Source organism: Megascapheus bottae, chromosome 5 (genome assembly GCF_031878675.1).
Source record: "Megascapheus bottae isolate mThoBot1 chromosome 5, mThoBot2.hap1, whole genome shotgun sequence".
Taxonomy (NCBI): domain Eukaryota; kingdom Metazoa; phylum Chordata; class Mammalia; order Rodentia; family Geomyidae; genus Megascapheus; species Megascapheus bottae.
Genome location: NC_143513.1, coordinates 25,458,728 through 25,477,941, shown reverse-complemented (window position 1 = coordinate 25,477,941; position 19,214 = coordinate 25,458,728). Strand labels below are relative to the sequence as shown.

At 38.4% G+C, this 19,214-nt stretch overlaps 1 protein-coding gene across 1 annotated transcript in view; it reads right to left on the bottom strand.

Moving 5' to 3' along the window:
- The window catches only part of Abca13 (ATP binding cassette subfamily A member 13), a 355,049-nt gene extending 336,877 nt beyond the window's left edge, over positions 1 to 18,172 (bottom strand). Inside the window, exon 1 of the mRNA XM_090332320.1 lies at positions 18,104 to 18,172. Within this exon, the coding sequence (XP_090188446.1) occupies positions 18,104 to 18,172 (69 nt within the window). The remainder of the gene's footprint in view (positions 1 to 18,103) is intronic.
- Positions 18,173 to 19,214: the final 1,042 nt, after the last annotated feature.

The window sequence follows — 19,214 nt, the reverse complement described above, 5'->3', positions numbered from 1 at the left end:
CTATTTTTCTGCCTACAATGCATGTAACATTCCCATCCACTTTCATTCATTTCTCACTGACCTTAATTTTATTCTCTAGAGGTGGCACATGACAACCACATCTTAGTGATGGCAAAACATTAGTACACAGTGAACAGTCCAATATGCACATACCCAAGCTTCTAGAATGGAATATATGTACTGTTTAAATAATTTTAATTGCTTTGTTGAGATTAGGAATAAATTCCTACAGCTATGATTATTGGAGCTAAATCTCCTGACACAAACCCTTCCAAAAAGTTATCCCAAAGGACTTCAACAACTTGTGCAACCCAAGTTTTTTTTTTCCTTTTTTAAAGTGTATTTGCTTAATGACTTATTTGCCTGTTTGTTATTTATTTCCTGGATTGCTAAGGATCAAACTCAGGACTTCAGTCATACTAAGAAAGTAAGCCCTAGACTTAGCACTAATCCTGAATTTTCAAAGTTAAAAGAAAGAGCACTTGCACTGACACTGAATTTATTTGAAAAAGAAACACTGTTTAGAAAGTATAATCAATAAAATCTTAGTTTCACAGATACAGATTGTCATCATTTTTCACTAATAATTTTGTTCATAAAATTACTTTATTAACTTCATATTATTTTATTTTATTTTATTTTTGTGACTCACAGGGCTTGAACTTGTCCTGGGTGCTGTCTCTGAGCTCTTCAGCTCAAGGCTACCACCCTACTCCTGGGACTGGGTGTTGTCCCTGAGCTCTTCAGCACAAAGCTCCCACCCTACCCTTGAGCCAAGCCCCACTTTCTGTTTTCTAGAGGTTCTAGAGTCTCTAGTCCTTTTGTGCCTGACCAAGCTTTGAACCTTGATCCTCAGATCTCAGCCTCTTGAGTAGCTAGGATTACAGGTGCGAGCCACCTCGCCCAGCCATATTATTATTTTTTTTTTTGCCAGTCCTGGACTTGGGCTCAGGGCTTGAGCACTGTCCTTGGACTTTCTCAAGGCTAGCACTCTACCACTTGAGCCTCAGCACCACTTCCGGCTTTTTGCTATGTATGTGGGGTACCGAGGAATCGAACCTAGGTCTTCGTGCATGCTAGGCAAGCACTCTACCACTAGGCCAAACTCCCGGCCAAGCCATATTATTTTATAAATAATAAAAAGATACAAAATGAGTAATGCATTAGATAAATTCATTCGAAATGCCTACAAATTAACAAATTAAGGATGCTTAGTCTGACATTGAAGTGACTTTCTTCCTGTTTTGGATGCCACATTACAATGCTTTGAACTAAAGTGACTGCTGGCTTCTTTGTCTTCTTGTGCAGTGGTTGCCATAGCCCTCCATTGCCATCCTTGCCTCTTGAAGTGCAGTGAGCAAATCTCAATGTGACTAGGTGAGTGCGTGAGACTTGAAACCACCAAAACAGACACTGTGGAAGAGCATTTCAGTCCATGGTATAATTACAGAAGAAAAGACATCACCCTGCTTGAAATATTCCATAGGATCTATTCCTTGCTCCAGAAAGTATACAAGGATTAAAAAGTTCTCTTACCTAGCACTGACATCTCATATGCACATATTAATAATGCAGAAAATAACTACCGAAGGATACCCTCTGTCCAAAGAGATCACACTTTACCCAGAAAGCTCAAGGACATTCAGGAAACTGCCATCCATTTAAGTCAGTTTGGTCATTCTCTACAGAAATTTAATATACTTATTGCAAGATTGGAATAGCACGGTGGTAGGAGAAAATTCCATAATTAAGTCTGACTGAAAGTAAAATCTGCAGCCTAGAAAATGTGAAATACTTGATGCAGTTAAGAAAAATTAACTTGTTTATGCTTTGTTCTTTCCTCATGTCTCTGTGTATTGTCTGTGTCTGTCTTCTCCAGTCTTGGGGCTTGAACTCAGGGTCTGAACACTGTCCCTGAATTCTTTTGTGCTCAAGGCTAGAATTCTACTATTATAGCCACATCTCCACTCCCAATTTGGGGATGGTTAATTGGAGATAAAAGTCTTCGGGAGTTTTCTATCCAGGCTGACTTCAAACTATGATCCTCAGATTTCTTTTTCCCCCATTTTATTGTTTATTATCAAGATAATATATGGATGGGTTACAGTTACATTCCAGACAGTAGGTACATTACTTCTCACACATTTGTACCCCTTCTCATGTTTTTTTGTCCCCATTTCCCTTCCTCCACCCCCTCCCATTCATCTTGTTTTTTCCCCTTCCCTTTCCTATTTCAAATAAACAAATTATATATATACATACAGTATACCAGGTAACAAAGTCAGATGTAGTAACAATACAGATGTAGTATCTCAAGCCCAGGACTGGCAAAAAAATACATATGCAAGCATAACTTGTGTTTTTAGAGACAATTTCTCATATCAGCACTTACAGATCTGCCTCATTTATATAATACTACTTAATACTAACTCAATATTCTGTTGTACTCAACATCCTGCTACAGAATTATTTAACTAATAATGTAGTTATAGAAATTTCATTACTTTGTTCTGAAAGTCTGTGCTATCCATTTTCTAATTTTGCGTAGCTCACTTTCGTAAATGTATCTGTGAGGAAACATTACTAATGGGGAATCTAATCACAAGTGCATATGATTTTTAATCTGGCTTTCTAGTTTGGATAGATACATCACAAAATAGCCTCATCAAGAGCTAAACCAAACATCCCTCATTCCTCCATACTCTCAGCATCACTTAGAATTAACAAACTTTACTGGTCACTGGTGGCTCATGCTTGTAATCTAGCTACTTAGGGAGGCTGAGATCTGAGAATGGCAGTTTGAAGCCACCATGGGCAGGAAAGCCCTTGAGACTCTTATCTCCAATTAATGACCAAAAAGCCAAAAGTGAAATCATGGCTTGAGTGATAGAGTGCTAGCCTTAAGCAAAAAAAATAAATAAATAAATAAGCTGATGAAGGCCAGGAGCATGGCCTAGTGGTAGAGTGCTTGCCTATCATACATGAAGTCCCAGGTTCGATTCCTCAGTACCACATACACAGAAAAAGCCAGAAGTGGTTCTCTGGCTCAAGTGGTAGAGTGCTAACCTTGAAAAAGCCAAAGGACAGTGTCCAATTCCTGAGTTCAATCCCCAAAACTGGCACAAAAAAATTAAAATTAAAATAAATAAAGCCCAGAAGTGGAAGTGTGATTGACATGGAAGATTGCTACCCTTGAGCAAAAATCTCATGGACAGTGCCCAGGCTCAGAGTTTAAGGCCCAGGACAAACATCAAATAAAAATCCTTTGAATTGTCAACCCTTATCAAGATCAATCACTTTTTATAAATACGGCATAGTTACTCACACCCTATTTTTTCTAGACACCCATGTTTGTTTCTCTTCCTTCCTTTCTTTCTTTCTTTCTTTCTTTCTTTCTTTCTTTCTTTTTTTCTTTCTTTCTTTCTTTTGTTTTCTTGGTGTGTGTGGGTCTAACACTTGAGCCTCACTTCCATTATTGGTGTTTTGCTGGCTAACTGGAAATAAGAGTCTCTTGGACTTCTTTGCCTGTACTGGCTTTAAACCTTGATTCTCAGATCTCAAGCCTTGAGTTACGAGGATTACAGTGTGAGTTACCAGCCACTTGAGGGGATACCTATGTTTTTAAACTGTTCCTTTTCTGGTTTCTGCTCAATAATCATTATGTCTGGCTTTTTTAATTAAATAATTTGGCCCTTTCCCAATTTTAAATATTTTCTGTTTGTTTTGTTTCTTCTGGGGGAGAGGGTTACTTTGGGCAGTATTGGACTTTGAAGTCAAAGCCTTACACCTCCAAACACATAGTCTAACCTTAAGCCATGCCTCTAATCTTCTAACTTTGTATTCACTGTTTTACTGTCCCATTTGACCAACTTTCTAACTTTAAGTTAGCATTTTAGTATCCTTATTTTCTTTTCTACATGCAAAGACAACACAATTTAAAGAACTCTGCTAAGTTAGTCAAGGGCAACTTTGAAGCTCCAAATATTTATCAGTCTAGTCGTAAAATCAATGCTGGATTTCTGCTTTCCAAAGAGAAGAAACATTGCTAAAATAATTAACTCTGTATATCTTATCAGTGACAGATTTTTCTCTGAGCATCTTGGAGCAAAAATCAAAATCCAATTAAACCTAAAAAAATTCTCAGAATCATTTTTTTTTCCTTTCAATTTACAAGTTTGTCACTGGCCCTTTTTGAAAGCACCATCAGGAGGGGAAAAAAATCATCCATTGTCCCAAATTTGAAATGATTCCACTTAAGAGCATCAGAAGCTGTGCTCTGCTCTGTCATCCATCTATTGTGAGCTGCTGAATCACTGCCTTTCATGAGGCCATTTCTTCAATTTCTCTACAGAGATATAAAAGGAGCCTTCTCTTCTGCTTCTTGTTTTGTGTCATGGTTTTCTTCTCATGTGTCATCATATTCCTGACTCTTACTTAACATTTCAGATCTCAACTCTGTTCACTGGAAATTCATTCCTATTGACCTTTAGGACTTTTTTTTCTCTTCCTGACTCCAGGCACTCTGGGGCTGGCTTCTTAGTGCCGAATCAGGACCAATTTAAATGTTGCATCCATACTGCCCCAAACCTATGAGGAGTAAGTAGAAGCCACCACAGGTTCTGCTCACAGTGCAAATAACCTCTTAAACCTTTAACTCCTTAAACTCTCTTTAACCCTTTCAAAGAGCTCTCTGTTCTTGCAGAGCCCCAGATCTTCCCTACCCCAGGGGAGGGAGGAGAGAAACAATCCTACCAAGGAGAGAGGAGAGGGCCTCATTTATGTCCTAACTTTACATCCCTTCAACACCTTGTTTGCAGTGACTCTTGGGATTCTGAGCTCCATGAGTACAAATCTCTTTTTAGAATCCCACAGGTAGGCATTTACGAAAACTTAAAAATACCTACATCTTCAGGCACCAGTGGCTCACACCTGTAATCCTAGGTACTCAGGAGGTTCAGATCTAGGATTTTGGTTCGGTGCCATCTGGAAAAGGAGACTGGGAGAGTCTATGAGATTTATCTCCAACTATTTACCAAAAAAAAAGCTAGAAGTAGAGCTGTGATTCAAATGATAGAGCCCTAGCCTTGAGCAAAAAGAGCCCAGTAACATGTAAACAAAACAAAATAAACACTATATATAAATATACATTAAAGATTGCAGACATAAGGATATATTTAAACTTCCTCACCAACTATTTCTCCTCCCAGATAATATAAGTAGGGAAAGAGAAAAGAAAAGAAGTTACAGGAGAGAGGAACAAAAACATGTCTTTCCTGATACAAAACCAAACAAACAAATAAACAAGCAAAAACAAAAAGCATACAAAGATGAAAGAAATAATTTTTCAGAGCACATCAGATAAGCCAACCTTCTCAAGAACCTTATTCAGTACCTACACAACCCAGTAGTTCTACCCAGTACCATTCACAACTCAGTGGCTCTCTATAGTACCATGCTCATAGAGAGCAACACCGAAACCAGTCTCCCTGCCTCCTTCTTCTAACACAAGCTATAGGGAAATGACCAATGGAGCAAGAAAAATAAGCAATGTCATTTGTAGAAATGACTCCATAACTACATATAAAAATAGGAAATGAATAAAAAGTTGGAGAGGGGGCCAGGAGTTTGGCCTAGTGGTCAAGTGCTTGCCTAGCATGCATGAAGACCAGGGTTCTGTTCCTCCATACCACATACATAGAAAAAGACAAAAAAAAAAAGATAGAAAGAAAGAAAAAAAGAAGAAAAATCCAGAAGTGGTGCTGTTGCTCAATTGGAAGTGTGCTAGCTTTGAGGAAAAAGCCCAAGTACAGTGCTCAGGCCCTGAGTTCAAGCCCCAGGACTGGTACCAAAAAAAAATAAGTTAGAGAGAAATTCCCCCCAAATAAATGGAGCACGTATAATATAGAATTCTTAAGAAATAGAAATGCTTAAGAATAATTTGAACAGAGTGTATAAAGCCCAACTAGTCTAATAAACGTATTTTACTACCAGTCACTGGTTCATGCCTGGAATACTAGCTACTCAAGGTAAAATATGGATCATCATGGTTTAAACCCAATGCAGACAAAAAGTCTAAAGATTTCCTCTTTAAAACACACACACACACACACACACACACACACACACACACACACACGTACAGCTCAAGTAGTGTGGCTCAAGTGCTAGATCATCAACCGAGCAAGCAAGACAGGCAAGCAGAAGAAGTTGATTTCAAATACTGAAATGAGCAACAACACCAACAAATCTCAGATAAGTTCTTCTATTAAACTCTACTGCCATTCTCCACTATTCCTTCTGCTACGAGACAAGAACACAGAATATCTGAAAGAATAAATTGGAATTTGAAGGCGTAATTCAGTATCAGTCTTACTGAAAAGACTCAATAGATGACATTGGCTCAGCTGCACAAGTATATTAAAAGAAAGAGCATAGCAGCTATTTAAACACACCAGTAGGAAACAAAAACATGCAATCAAAAGAAACCTATAATCTACGACTAACAAAGAAACTCAAATACAATGAAGAATTTACAAGTGCTTCCATAGTAAGGGTGACTTAATAAAAACAAATACTCAGAAAACAAGCACTCAAGCAAAAATGATAAATAGATAAAAAGAAATGTTACCAATCTAAAGAAGAATAACAAAACACATTATTGTAAACTTATAATTGATTCAGAAATCACAAACAGTTAAATCACAGACAGTTAAATTCAGATTTCTAGGATAGACAAAATTGAAGACAACAATAGTGATACTTAAAAATATTTTTTTGTGTGCTGGTCCTTGGGCTTGAACTCAGGCCTTGGGCACTGTCCATGAGCTTATTTTGCTCAAGGCTAGCATTCTATCACTTGAGCCACAGCTTCAATTCTAGCTTTTTCTGTGACTAAGGTAAGAGCCTCAGGAACTTTCCTGCTCCGGCTGGCTTGAGACTACAATCCTCAGATCTCAGCCTCCTGAGTAGCTAGGATGACAGGCACTTGAACACACGTTAAAGGCAAAAACAAAAAAAGGAGAGAGAGAGAGAAGAGAAAACTTCCTATGTCTGGAAAACAAGAATATGCAATATAATGATAATTTGGAATTAAAGATGCTTGAATAAGTACTACAGGATTTAACTGAGAAGATTTTATCTAAAGAGTGAAAGAATACATTGTATTTCAGACAAAATAAGTAATACTTTAAACTATGGCTATTGAGCTTCAAAATATAAAGGAAGAAAATTTTAGGGAAAGGGGGAAAAAAGCAATTCACTAATAAGATGATGGAAAAAATAAGTTTATCTTAAAACCTTTAAAATTTTAATGTAGAGGGCTGGAAATTTGGCCTAGTGGTAGAGAGCTTCCCTAGCACGCATGAATAGCCGGGTTCAATTCCTCGGTACCACATACATAGAAAAAAGCCGGAAGTGGTGCTGAGGCTCAAGTGGTAGAGTGCTAGCCTTGAGAAAGTCCAAGGACAGTGCTCAGGCCCTGAGCCCAAGCCCGAGACTGGCAAAAAAAAAAAAAAAAAAACAAAAGACCTTCCATGTAGGATATCAATGTAAAGAGAAAGCAAGTGTGATTTTAAATATATATCTAAACACACATGCATATAGATATACACACATTTAGATAGATAAACATATTCTCAAGGACAAAAAACTATATATTAACCATGAATCCTGAAATTTTGGTGAAAATCTTGCAAAAAAAATCTTCTTAAATGTGACAAAATATAAAATCTAATGGTATTATCTCTGATTTCAGTAATATGCTAGCTAAAACAATAATTGCCTTGCTTTTTTCTATGTATGTGGTACCGAGGAATCGAACCCGGGTCTTCGTGCATGCTAGGCAAAACTCCTGGCCCAAGAGGTTATACATTTTTTTTAACTTCTAAGATTTTTCCTAAGTGTAAGAAAGACACATGTCTGTGGAAAAAGAAAACAACATTGCCAAAATCTACACTGAAACATGATGTAATAAACCTTGAACACAACAAAATCAAAGAGAATATTTCAATAGCATTTCAAGAAATAAAGACACTGCTTCAAAAGAATAGGTATCAACAACTCATAAATGGAAAAATATGAATAAATAAATAAATGAATGCAGTAAAATGTTAAGTGAAAAATCTATCCATCTACAATTTATTCTCCCAAAGATTTACTTCTCAAGAATGAGAATACTAGATTTCAGTACTGATCAGAAAGAATAGTGTTTTACACCCTCTATTATCTAAGCAATAAGTAGGGAGGAGCCTGTCTATCAACAGCAATTTGGGAATACAATTTTATAACAGTTGTAAGTAAGCTGAAGTATACAAATTCTATGAACCAAGGGTTCAACAACTAGATAGTAGGTTAAGCTATTCTGGTAGTAAGTGTAACAAAAAATATTAAAGACATGAAAAATCTATCATTGGGAGAATAGCTCAATAAACTCTGGAATAACATGGTTATAATCATGATTATATTCACTCCTCCATCCACTAGAAGAGCAGCATGTCTGTCACTGTGACAAGGCCTGCAGACCCTGTCTAAAAGAAGATGGAAAACTTGAACCCAAAAGCTATCATGTTCTTAAACCCAAACTTTTGTAGCAGAAGCATAGCCTAAGTGGTCGTGTGCTGGCCTAGCATGCACAAAGCCCTGGGTTCAATTCCTCCATACCACATACACAGTAAAAGCTGGTAGTGGTACTGTGTCTTAGGTGGCATAGTACTAGCCTTGAGCAAAACATGTCCAAGGACAGTGCCCAGGCCCTGAGTTCAAGCCCCAAGACTGGCAAAAAAAAATTTTGATTACTAATATCATATGACAAATGGAAGATTCCACACAAAATTACTTAACTACTAAAATACAAAGTTATATAAAATTCCCTACAGGGTATGTATATAGTGAGTATGAAACATAAATGGAATTTTTATGTTTAGGCTTGAGTTCCATTCCCAAGGGATCTCATTATGTATATAAAATGTTCCAAAATCTGAAATCTAAAATCCTTTTAGTCCCAAACATTTCAAATATATCATATACAACCTGTAGTTGTGAATTGAGATCACACACACACACACACACACACACACACACACCCTGAATAAAGTCCCTCTGAGGATACGGAAGTAAAGAAAACTGAGCCCAGCCTCTGACAGTTTTCTTACATAATACAAACATGTGCGTATCCAGTACATAATTCTCATCGGATGGACTGCTGAGGTGGCTCGTAGTGTGCCAGTTGATCTCCTTGGAAAGCATGAACATAATTATTTTCTCCAGTACCCTTGAACTAATTTGTTATGGAGCCTTGATAGATGATCGGGCCTATAAAATAAATTGCTTTCTATCCCACTTTAACAAGCATCCTCTGGACTGGATTTAAATCCATTTTTAATTCCTCCAAGTGATTCATGCAGCATGTGGTTTGGGTTCCAATTAAAACAAAAGCAAAAAAAAAAAAAGAAATGTTTCTTCGGTACCCAAAAAATGGATTTGTACATGAATGAAGAAAGAAAAGGGCCCTTCGGGTGGGAGGGGAAGCTAGACCCAAGATTTCATTAGCTGACAGAGGATAAAAACATCATAAGAAGTTTAGAATATCAGAGAAGCTGAACAAAGCATATAATTAGTTTGTTGGCCTTGGTATAGGAAACAAAGAGGTCTGCAGTGAGCATGCAATTTCATTGTCTTTCGGGCACTCCCCTTTCTGGATGCCAACTTCTCAGAAAAGGACTTTCCCAGAAGTATTTTGAGATCGTGCTTGTGTAAGTACTGCAGAAAAGACAGTTCAAACAAGCTAAGAGAGGGTCCCTCTGTGCTCTACAGGTAGGACCTAAGAGCTTCCAAAGATACTTCCACCAAGATACAAAATCCATTCCTCCTTAGGAAAGCTTGGCAAGCCAAGATAAAGACACCAACAATCTTTTTTCAGATACAATAAAAGAGCTACAATTGCCTGTTCTGAAACAACCTACCCTGGCCAGATTCACACAGGTGCCATCCCTCAGGGGGCCTCTGGCTCCACTCTCAGGAGGGATTTTAAAAAACAGATCTAAATCCATTTTCAATTCCTCCAAGTGATTCATGCAACTTGTAGTTTGGGTTCCAATTAAAACAACAACAAAAAAGTGAAATGTTTCTTCGGTACCAAAAAAACAGATTTGAACATGAATGAAGAAAGGTAAAGGTCCCTTCAGGGGAAGAAGCTAGACCCAAGATTTCATTAGCTGAGAGAGGATAAAAACATCATAAGATGTTTAGGATATGGAAAGCTGATATCCAGAGCCATGCACTGGGAGAGGGGAGATATGGATAGGAGAGAAGCTGCACAGAGTACAAAATTCAACACTCATTTCAGACAAGTATTCTTGAAACAAGCCTCCAAATCAAATATGTATTTCAATCTGACTGGTTCCCCCAATAAGCAGCCTCAATCTCTGATAGAATCTTAAAGAAATAAATGCAAGTGCTGCGCTTGCCTTTGCTTCAGATCTCTTGAGTAATTGTGCATGTGAACATTTGAGGGTAAGGGCACACACGCATGTGAGTGTGTGTGTGTTTACCATGACACATATGTCCAAGAAGGAAGGAAAGGAAAAACAGAAGTCTCTTGTCTTCCATGGTTCCCAGAAGCTGGATAAAATTATGATGACATCCTAAGTAAAATCCTACAGACCTAAAACTTTTTTAACCATTCTTTCCTTTGGACCCAGCAAATCAAAGAGGGAAATGAGAAATCCCCATGCTTTGTTTTGGAAATGCAGTCATTTTTTTTCTATTCCATTAGAAGAGAAAATATTCTTTCATTCAGGTCCAGAAGATGATGACAGGACACAAGGGAACAAAAATCTGACTAAAACTTTCTGTGTGAGTTCCCTCGCTAGTTGTCCCAGTTGTTTTCAGGTCTGTTAGTTTACATAATCACTTGTGCTTTGAGAGAGGGAAAGAGAGAGAAAAGAGTGGGAGGTAAACAAAGCTGAAGTTAAAGGATTAGAAGCAAATGAAGATCAATCAGAATTGAAAAGGCTCTTTGATACCTTGATTAGGAATGGTAACAAAGCAAACAAATCCCAAACAGCCTAACACAGGCCAGCCCCAGGAGCCAAAAACACAAAAACATGTTTACTTTACAGTAATTCAATTTCTGAACACCCTTTTCCTAGATCACTGTTCTGAGTAAGCTGAAACACATCCAAATGACCTGTAGTAGCCTTACCTGGCAATTTCTTTCCCAGAGACCAGTGCCATACCAGATGGGTCCTGGCAGCCAGGGCAGCCTAGTTCCACCCCCCTCCCCCCCGGGACCCCAAGGATGCCAAGCTTTATAGTGACCAACTTTTCCTTCTTATGTATGCAACTGGAAGCTGGATTATTTCCTATGATATCTGGCAGAACTTCAGGTTATTATGAGGATATGAATAGCTCAAAGCTTCCCACACTGCCCTAAGGACCCCTTACTTCTCCTCCAACCTTGTTGGCCCCTCCCTGAGTGTACGTCTGCGTGAATGTGTGTCTAGGTGGGATCAGAGCTGAGAGGCAGAATGAAGACTTGATGATCATCAGGTTATTACTTAGCAGTGTCCAACAGGCCCTATTTCTCACCAGCCAGCCAGTAAGCATGCCCTAAGTCCAGGGCACAGTGCTTGTTTATAGCTTTTGTTAAGTACTAGCATGCTGAGGAGAACAGGGCTAGCCACTGTCATGATGATTGTCTTGAAATAAGCAATGGCCAGCTCCAAACAATGCCTCTACCAAATCCTACAGCCTGTGCTGGGCACACCGTCAGATGAATCTGAGCAGGACCATGCATCTGAGTCACATGACTAGGGCTCACCCATGAGAAGACTAAGCAAGCAACTGAGGCCAACTGAAGTCTTGAGACTCCAGTAGAGACCAGTTGAAGACAATCAGTGTGCATGTACATGGGGTTTCCATCATGCCACAGGTATTCAGCATCATTTATCCAGCCTATGCACTCAAAGACATTCAACCCCAAAGGTGTGAATACTGCACCTACCCAAATCCTGTCTATCTATCTCAAGAAACAGTCAGTCAGGAGTTCGCAGAAGCCAGAGCCATACACTACTACTCAGCCATACCAGTCTCGAGAAGCTTTGAAGCTTCAGCTGAGTCTCCCATTCTGGGAGGGAAAGGATATCATGTATTGTTCCATGCTCAGTAGTGATTTTAAGTATTTATTTAGAGGGGGCTACATTCATATGAATATGTTTCCTTTAACCTTCAGGGCTTAAAGCAGTATATTTCTCCCTACAGGATTGTGGCACCTGAAGTCTAAATTGTGTTAAAGTCACAAGCTAGCTGGGTGCCAGTGCAATCCTAGCTACTTGGGAGGTTGAGATCTGAGGATCACAATTTGAAGCCAACTCTGGCAGGAAAGTCTATGAGACTCTTTTCTCCACTGAACTACCAATAAGCTGGAAGTACAATTGTAGCTCAAGTGGTAGAGCTCTAGAACGTCAGGGACACAGCCCAGGCCCCATTTTCAAGCCCCAGGACTGACACAGAAAAAATAAAATTAAATAAATAAATGTCCAGAAGCCAACAAAAGGTATGAGTTGGTCTTCTAAGACAATGTAGTGTTAACATAGATCCAACCAGGCTGGGTAAAATAAGCTGAATTTTCACCCCCTAAAACTCAAATTGTGACATGCTTGCCCTACTATCACAATATAATCTTATTTTGGATTGGGGATCTTTGCATACACAGTTACATATCACAAGATCATACTTGGGCAGAGTGTTCCCTAATCTCAAATGACACCCCCAATCAAGGAGAAATGTAGATGTACAGATAAATACAGAAGGAAGATATAATGAAGGGACACAGAGAGAAGACTGCCACCTCTAATCCAGCCTTCAGGGAGACTGTCCCTGCCAATACTTGCATTATCAATGTCTAGTGCCCAGAACTGTGAGATCATTTATTTCTGGTGTTTAAGTCACTTTGTAGGCAGTATTTTTGCTGCTGCAGCCTGAGCAGACTCATATTATCAACCTTCTGCAGGCATGGGTGTACCCCAACTGCCTTTCAGGGTGATAACACAGTAGTCATTTTGGGAAAAACCCTTTTGAAAGTAAATCACTTACCAACCAGAAAGGTATAACTGGAACTCCAAAGCTCTAGCCTTGAGAAAGTCCAAGGACAGTGCTCAGACCCTGAGCTCAAGCCCAGGACTGGCAAAAAAAAAAAAAAAAAGTCTTCTTATTATTTTATCTCATGTGCTTCTTGGAGACTAAATGAAAATTCATCACTGTTATTATTATTATTTTCTCAGCCATTTATTTTAACCTTAAGTCTCTATACTCTATGGTTTTATTCATAAAGCTAAACAGGCTTTATAAATAAAAATACTAATAGATTTTGTTTGAACATTTAAATTTTAAACTTTTTTCTAAATTAACATTAATTTCCTTTTCTTCTTATTTTCATTACAGAACAACTGCATCATTTTGCTAGAAATTGTCTTTCAGAATGGTTCAAAAATTTTTTCCAAGCTAAATATTAAAGAAATTAGTAACTTGACCTGTGACCTCCTGATTCTACGTAAAGGCCACAGCAAACAACTGATGAGCTGAGACATTTAATGGAAAAAAGAAGCAACAAAAAAATCAACCTCTAAGACAATGTCCAGAAGCAATAGCTAGTTTACTTTGGGGACTGCTGATCTGTATTTTTTGTAATTTCAGAGAAATATAACAATTGTCATTAGCATGTTGTTTGCAAAAATAGTTATTTTTCATTACCAAGTTAGGACCTTTTGGTTGAACAAAATCTTGAAGGAATGAAAACAAAGAACTGTTTTAAAGGAATACACTTACACCAGAGGTCTGAAGAACTAAAACTTCTTCAGCTTGAAAATGTGTCCCTTCATCAAGAATGGTAATGTACTTCTGTGATCTCAGCTACCCAAGAGGTGAAAACAGGAGTTCAAGAGTTTAAGGCCACCTCAGAAAGTCAGGGGCAGATATTTGGCTTCAAGTATCTTCTTGTGAATATGCTTTTTAAATTAGGATTAATGCATAGATATTTAAATGAATATGAAATTCATGTGCAATAAATATTCTGGCTAACAGCTAGACATTTACCTAGTGTTCATGTGGCTGTCCAAGATCTATCCAGAAATATTCCTGAGAACATCAACTGCTGGAAACATGTTCCAAATCCTGTCCTTACCTTTATCTACAAGCTCTGCCCTTAGAAACTTAATCAAGAGAAAGAGTCCCAAAGAAGATGCTTCTTCCTGCATCCTAGGGGTATGCACATTAGTAAGAGCTAGAAGGAACTTTACTCCCTCCTATCACTTAAAAAAAAGGTCAAATAAGTTGTGGTATCCACCTGGTAGACTACTAGACAATGTGACTATCCAAAGAAAGATCACACTGCAATACTTTTTAATGTTGGGCTTTAAAGGGGGAGTTGTGATTTTTCACTATGTAAAATGACTCTAATTCCTAATGACAGCAAAAGCTTATGAAAGTAGCACATGAATTAGCACCATCACTATCCAATTTGAGCTGTTTTATAAAATTTTTTGCCTTCTTTTTCTAGTTCTAGTTGTACAATAAGGAGGAAAAGAAGAAATGGCATTAAAAGTATCTCTAAAATTATACTTGTATATAAATTAATTCTTTCAAGAAGCAGCAACATATTAATCTAGGTATCATGATGGAGATATTTTTATCCATTACATTATTTTTTCTCTAAAGTTTTCATAATAATATACTTCCAAAGAAATTATAATATGATAAAATGTTTTTAAAGGAAACAAACAAGCTTCTTTCCCTTTAAAAATAGTGTTTGGATGTTATTCACTACATAATCATTCATTTGGGGTCATTTGTTCACTCTGTCACCTGAGGTTTTTCCACTATTCATGCTCACAGCACATTTCCATAACGTAAAAACAAAGAATTCAGTTTCTCTATGAATAACAAGAAGAAACTGTGACAAGTAGGTCAGTTTCAAGACATTCTCCCCAAGGGACTTGGCCTCAATATTTCACTGAAATCAACGAAGAGATGTGAACATATTCACATCATAGCCTCCCTGGGGTTCCGTTCTAACCCAGTCATGCAAGCTGGAAACTTAGAGCTAGCTTTACTTCTCTCACTTCTCATGATTCAATGATTGTCCTGGATCTTGTCTAAGCCACCTATTTCTTTCTTCCTTCTTGTCTTTCTATTTTTCTTTTCTGTGTTGACAATGGGGCTTGAACTCAGGGTCTGGGCACTTAAGGCTGGTGCTCTACCACTTGAGCAACTTGAGGCACAGCTCTACTTCAGACTGTGTGTGTATGTGAGAGAAAGGGAGAGAGAGAGAGAGAGAGAGACAGACAGACAGACAGACAGACAGACAGACAGACAGAGTATGTGTTAGTAGTGGTGGTTAATTGGAAATAGAAGTTCATCAATTTTTCTGCCTGGGCTGGAAAAATCATAGTCCTCACATTTAAGCCTCCTGAGTATCTAGACTAAGAAATGAGCCACAAAGTGCCTGACTGAGGCACCCATTTCTAACACACCCAGTACTGTGACCTGATAAGAAAACATACCTTCAGTGCCAGTGCCATTGTGAATTGCACACACTAACGATTCAATTTTGATCCTTGTAAACAATCTTATATAGAGAGAAGTAAAGTTTGCCTAAATAAGTAGCAGAGCTGAGATGTCAACCGGTCAAGTACTAAAACTTGTATTATTTCTACGGTTGCTGTTATAAGTAGTAGCATAATGAACAGTCTTTTAGAATTACCATTTCACATTTGTGCAGAGATCTCTGTAGGACACATACCCAGAAATGAGTTTATTAAAAATTCATCTGTGTATTTGGTCAATTTTCACAGCCCATTGAGGACAGGTTATGTATTTGTTCCTCCCAACAGAAATGTGGTAAATATATGTTATATCTACCTTTCCTCATTCAGCGAACACTTATTGAAGAACTATTGTATGTCAGGCACTATTCAAGGTGCTGGGTGACAGCAGCTCTCATAGATCTTATCATCATAATGCAGGATTCAGAGTTGATTAACAAATAAGTGAATCTTTACACCGTAAGTAAATAAGTACACCATATGCATGTATGGAAAAATCACAGGGGAAGATCTTACTTTGTACAATTAATAGATGCTCATTTTTAAACAATATGGAATAGCTGATATACACTAAATATTTAAGACAAAAATAAATAAAAATGAGTTACAGAAATAATCATTTTAAATAAGCAGTCATCAAGTGAATAAATCAAATGTCTAGCTACTAAGGATGCTGAGATCTGAGGATCTGGGTTCAAAGCCAGCCCAGGCAGAAAAGTCCATGTGACTGAGAATCTCATCTCCAATTCATCTCAAAAAATAAAATAAAAGGCAAAAAAAAAGGCAGAAGTGGAGTTGTGGCTCAAATGGTTGAGTAGTAGCCTTGAGCAAAAAATGCTCAGGGACAGTGCCCAGGCCATAAGTTCCAAATTAATCAATTAATCAATAAAATGTGATGATGAAGATGTTTTCCCTGTAGAAATAATAATTGCAAAAAGAATTAAATAATGGGGCCAGGAGTATAGCCTAGTGGTAGAGTGCTTGCCTATCATACATGAAGCCCTGGGTTCAATTCCTTGGCACCATATACAGCAAAAAAGCCAGAAGTGGTGCTGTGGCTCCAATAGTAGAGGGCGTGAACTCAGGGCCTGGGCACTGTCCTTGGACATGTTTTGCTCAAGGTTAGTGCTCTGCCACTTGAGCCACAGCTCTATTTCTGGCTTTTTCTGTGTGTGTGGTACCAAGGAATCGAACCCAAGGTTTCATGCATGCTAGACAAGCACTCTACCACTAGGTCACACTCCTAGCCCCTTATTAAAACTTTCATACAATCGCATTTTCAACTGAGACTGTTCTTATCCTGATATCACATGAAAAAGAAAACATCTTTAACATTTTCTTTGACTCAAAACACAGAGGAAGACAGTCCTATTGATCTGATGATGCAGCAAAATGAGATTCCATGACAACTACTGAATTTCTTCCATCAGAAGTGTTAGCAGGTCTCTGACTTTGTTACCTGGCATATGGTACATACATTTATTTGTTTATTTGAAATAGGAAAGGGAAGGGGGAAAAAAGATGATTGGGAGGGGGTAGGAGAAGGGAAATGGGGACAAAAACATGAGAAGGGTATCAATGTGTGAGAAGTAATGCACCTACTGGTGAACGTAACTGTAACCCTTCTATTCACTACAATAAAAGAAATATATATATATATAAGTGTTAGCAAGAGAACTTCTTATGTTCAGTGCATCAAATACTACATAATGTAGGTATATTACTGCAGAAGATACCTACTCTAAATGACATTTCTAGATGCTAATGTTCATCTGATGACATCAGGAATATAAAGAAAAATGAATGACAGTGAATTCTACTTCATTACAATATACTCTTATGGGGTTTTTTCCTTATAACGCTACACAAGTTTGGTTTCGGCAATTCCTATCTCCTTAGGAAAACTTTGCTGATGTAATTGAATATGGGTCTAAAACATGTGAATTAACCCTACAGATATGAAATCAGGAAATCGTATTGAATAACAGGTCATGCAAAGCCTTTTTTATGCACTTTACTCACAGAATTTGGAATTGATATATGTAATGTGCCCTTTTTTATATATTTTTATTGGAATTAATAGAAGGGTTACATGATATTTGCCAGATAGATGGTGCATTAATTCCCATACATTGATATCCTTTCACATGTCTTGGTCCCTATTAAATGTCCCTTAAATCAGAGGATTCTCCAACAAATGCCAACAAATACCAATTACAGTGTAAATTCCTCTTGTTTTTGAGGAATGTCTCCAAATTAACCCTCCCCTTTAAACAAAATAATAATAGTAAGATCCTACTGCCTTAGTGTCCCTCTAGTAATTAGAGATGAACTGTCTTGGCTCTTTGGTTAGACCCTGGAGTAAAATAATTCAGCCTGGCTTTCACATTGCCCACCCCACTCCTGCAGTGTAGACTTTTGCATCTACCAGAAGGCAGGGGCTTACAGGGAGAACTGACCCTGGTCTGCACAGGGGGGCTCCAAAAAGTTCAGGTAGCACTCACCGGGTGCCGCAGCCTGCACAGCCAGTTCTTCCAGAGCAGGGTTTGAAACTGACATCTAGCCTGCCCCATGCCTGCTGGCTCCCTGCTCCCAGCTAGGAAATCAGCCTGGAAGGCTGGCCCTTATATCTTCCCAGCTCCAGCAGGGAGGCATGTGGCCTATTAGTCAATTTTAACAAAAGTGACTGATGCAAGAGCGATTACTGGTGACTGAATAAAGCAGGCATCAAATATCCCCTCACGCTCTGTGTCTGCTAAGGAATCTTTTCTTTTCACTAGCTGTGCACTTTTAGGGAGGGCTGAGTTCCAAAAGGCTGCCTTGAGGCTCTTCTTGGACAAAAACACAGATCGTGCCTAAAATGCTAAGGTGTCTACAGTCCCATCCAAACTAGTGCATTCTGTGAGAAGCCAGGCCTATGTCTTAAACCCCCTTCCCATATTTTTTATTAAGGAATTTATTAACATTGATTTTTACATCACATTTCAAATGACATGCTTAACAAACAAGTATTCAAGAAAGGTCCTCCCCATATTTTTATATTAATTGGATTCAGTTATTTCTCTTATTTCTTGAAACACTCCTTTATGGAAATATTTGCATCTTGGTGGGGATATGACAGAGATTGGGAAAAATAAAATCGACGTGTTTGGTCTCAGCAGGTTATGAGAAGTGTAGCTCAAGATCCATTTTCTTTCTACACCCACTTCATGCTCTGACTTTGCCCCAAACCCCCACCCATTCCATGCTTCCCAGGATATTGGTCTTTGACTTTCATGTAGCAAGATGCTCTCCAGTAGGTGGCAGGTGCTGTCACGCCAAGTAAGCCTGAGGCATCCTCTGAGATCTCTGCACACTTGCACTCTTTGGGCAGGCTGATGAACTCAGTGGATTGTTTGTTGTTCTACCATCCAGAGATCTTGTTCCTCTCCCTCTCCCATACTCATCCTTTCCTCCAAGTTCAAGTCAGAAGCAGAAGATGTCTGGCAATGCCATCTTGTGATCTCCCATTTCATGAAATGATTTTCACAAGCTGCCAATATTCTATAAGGGGAAACAGGACCAATGAATCAACAAAGGAATACCCCAATGTTCTATAAGCTCCTTAACAAAAAT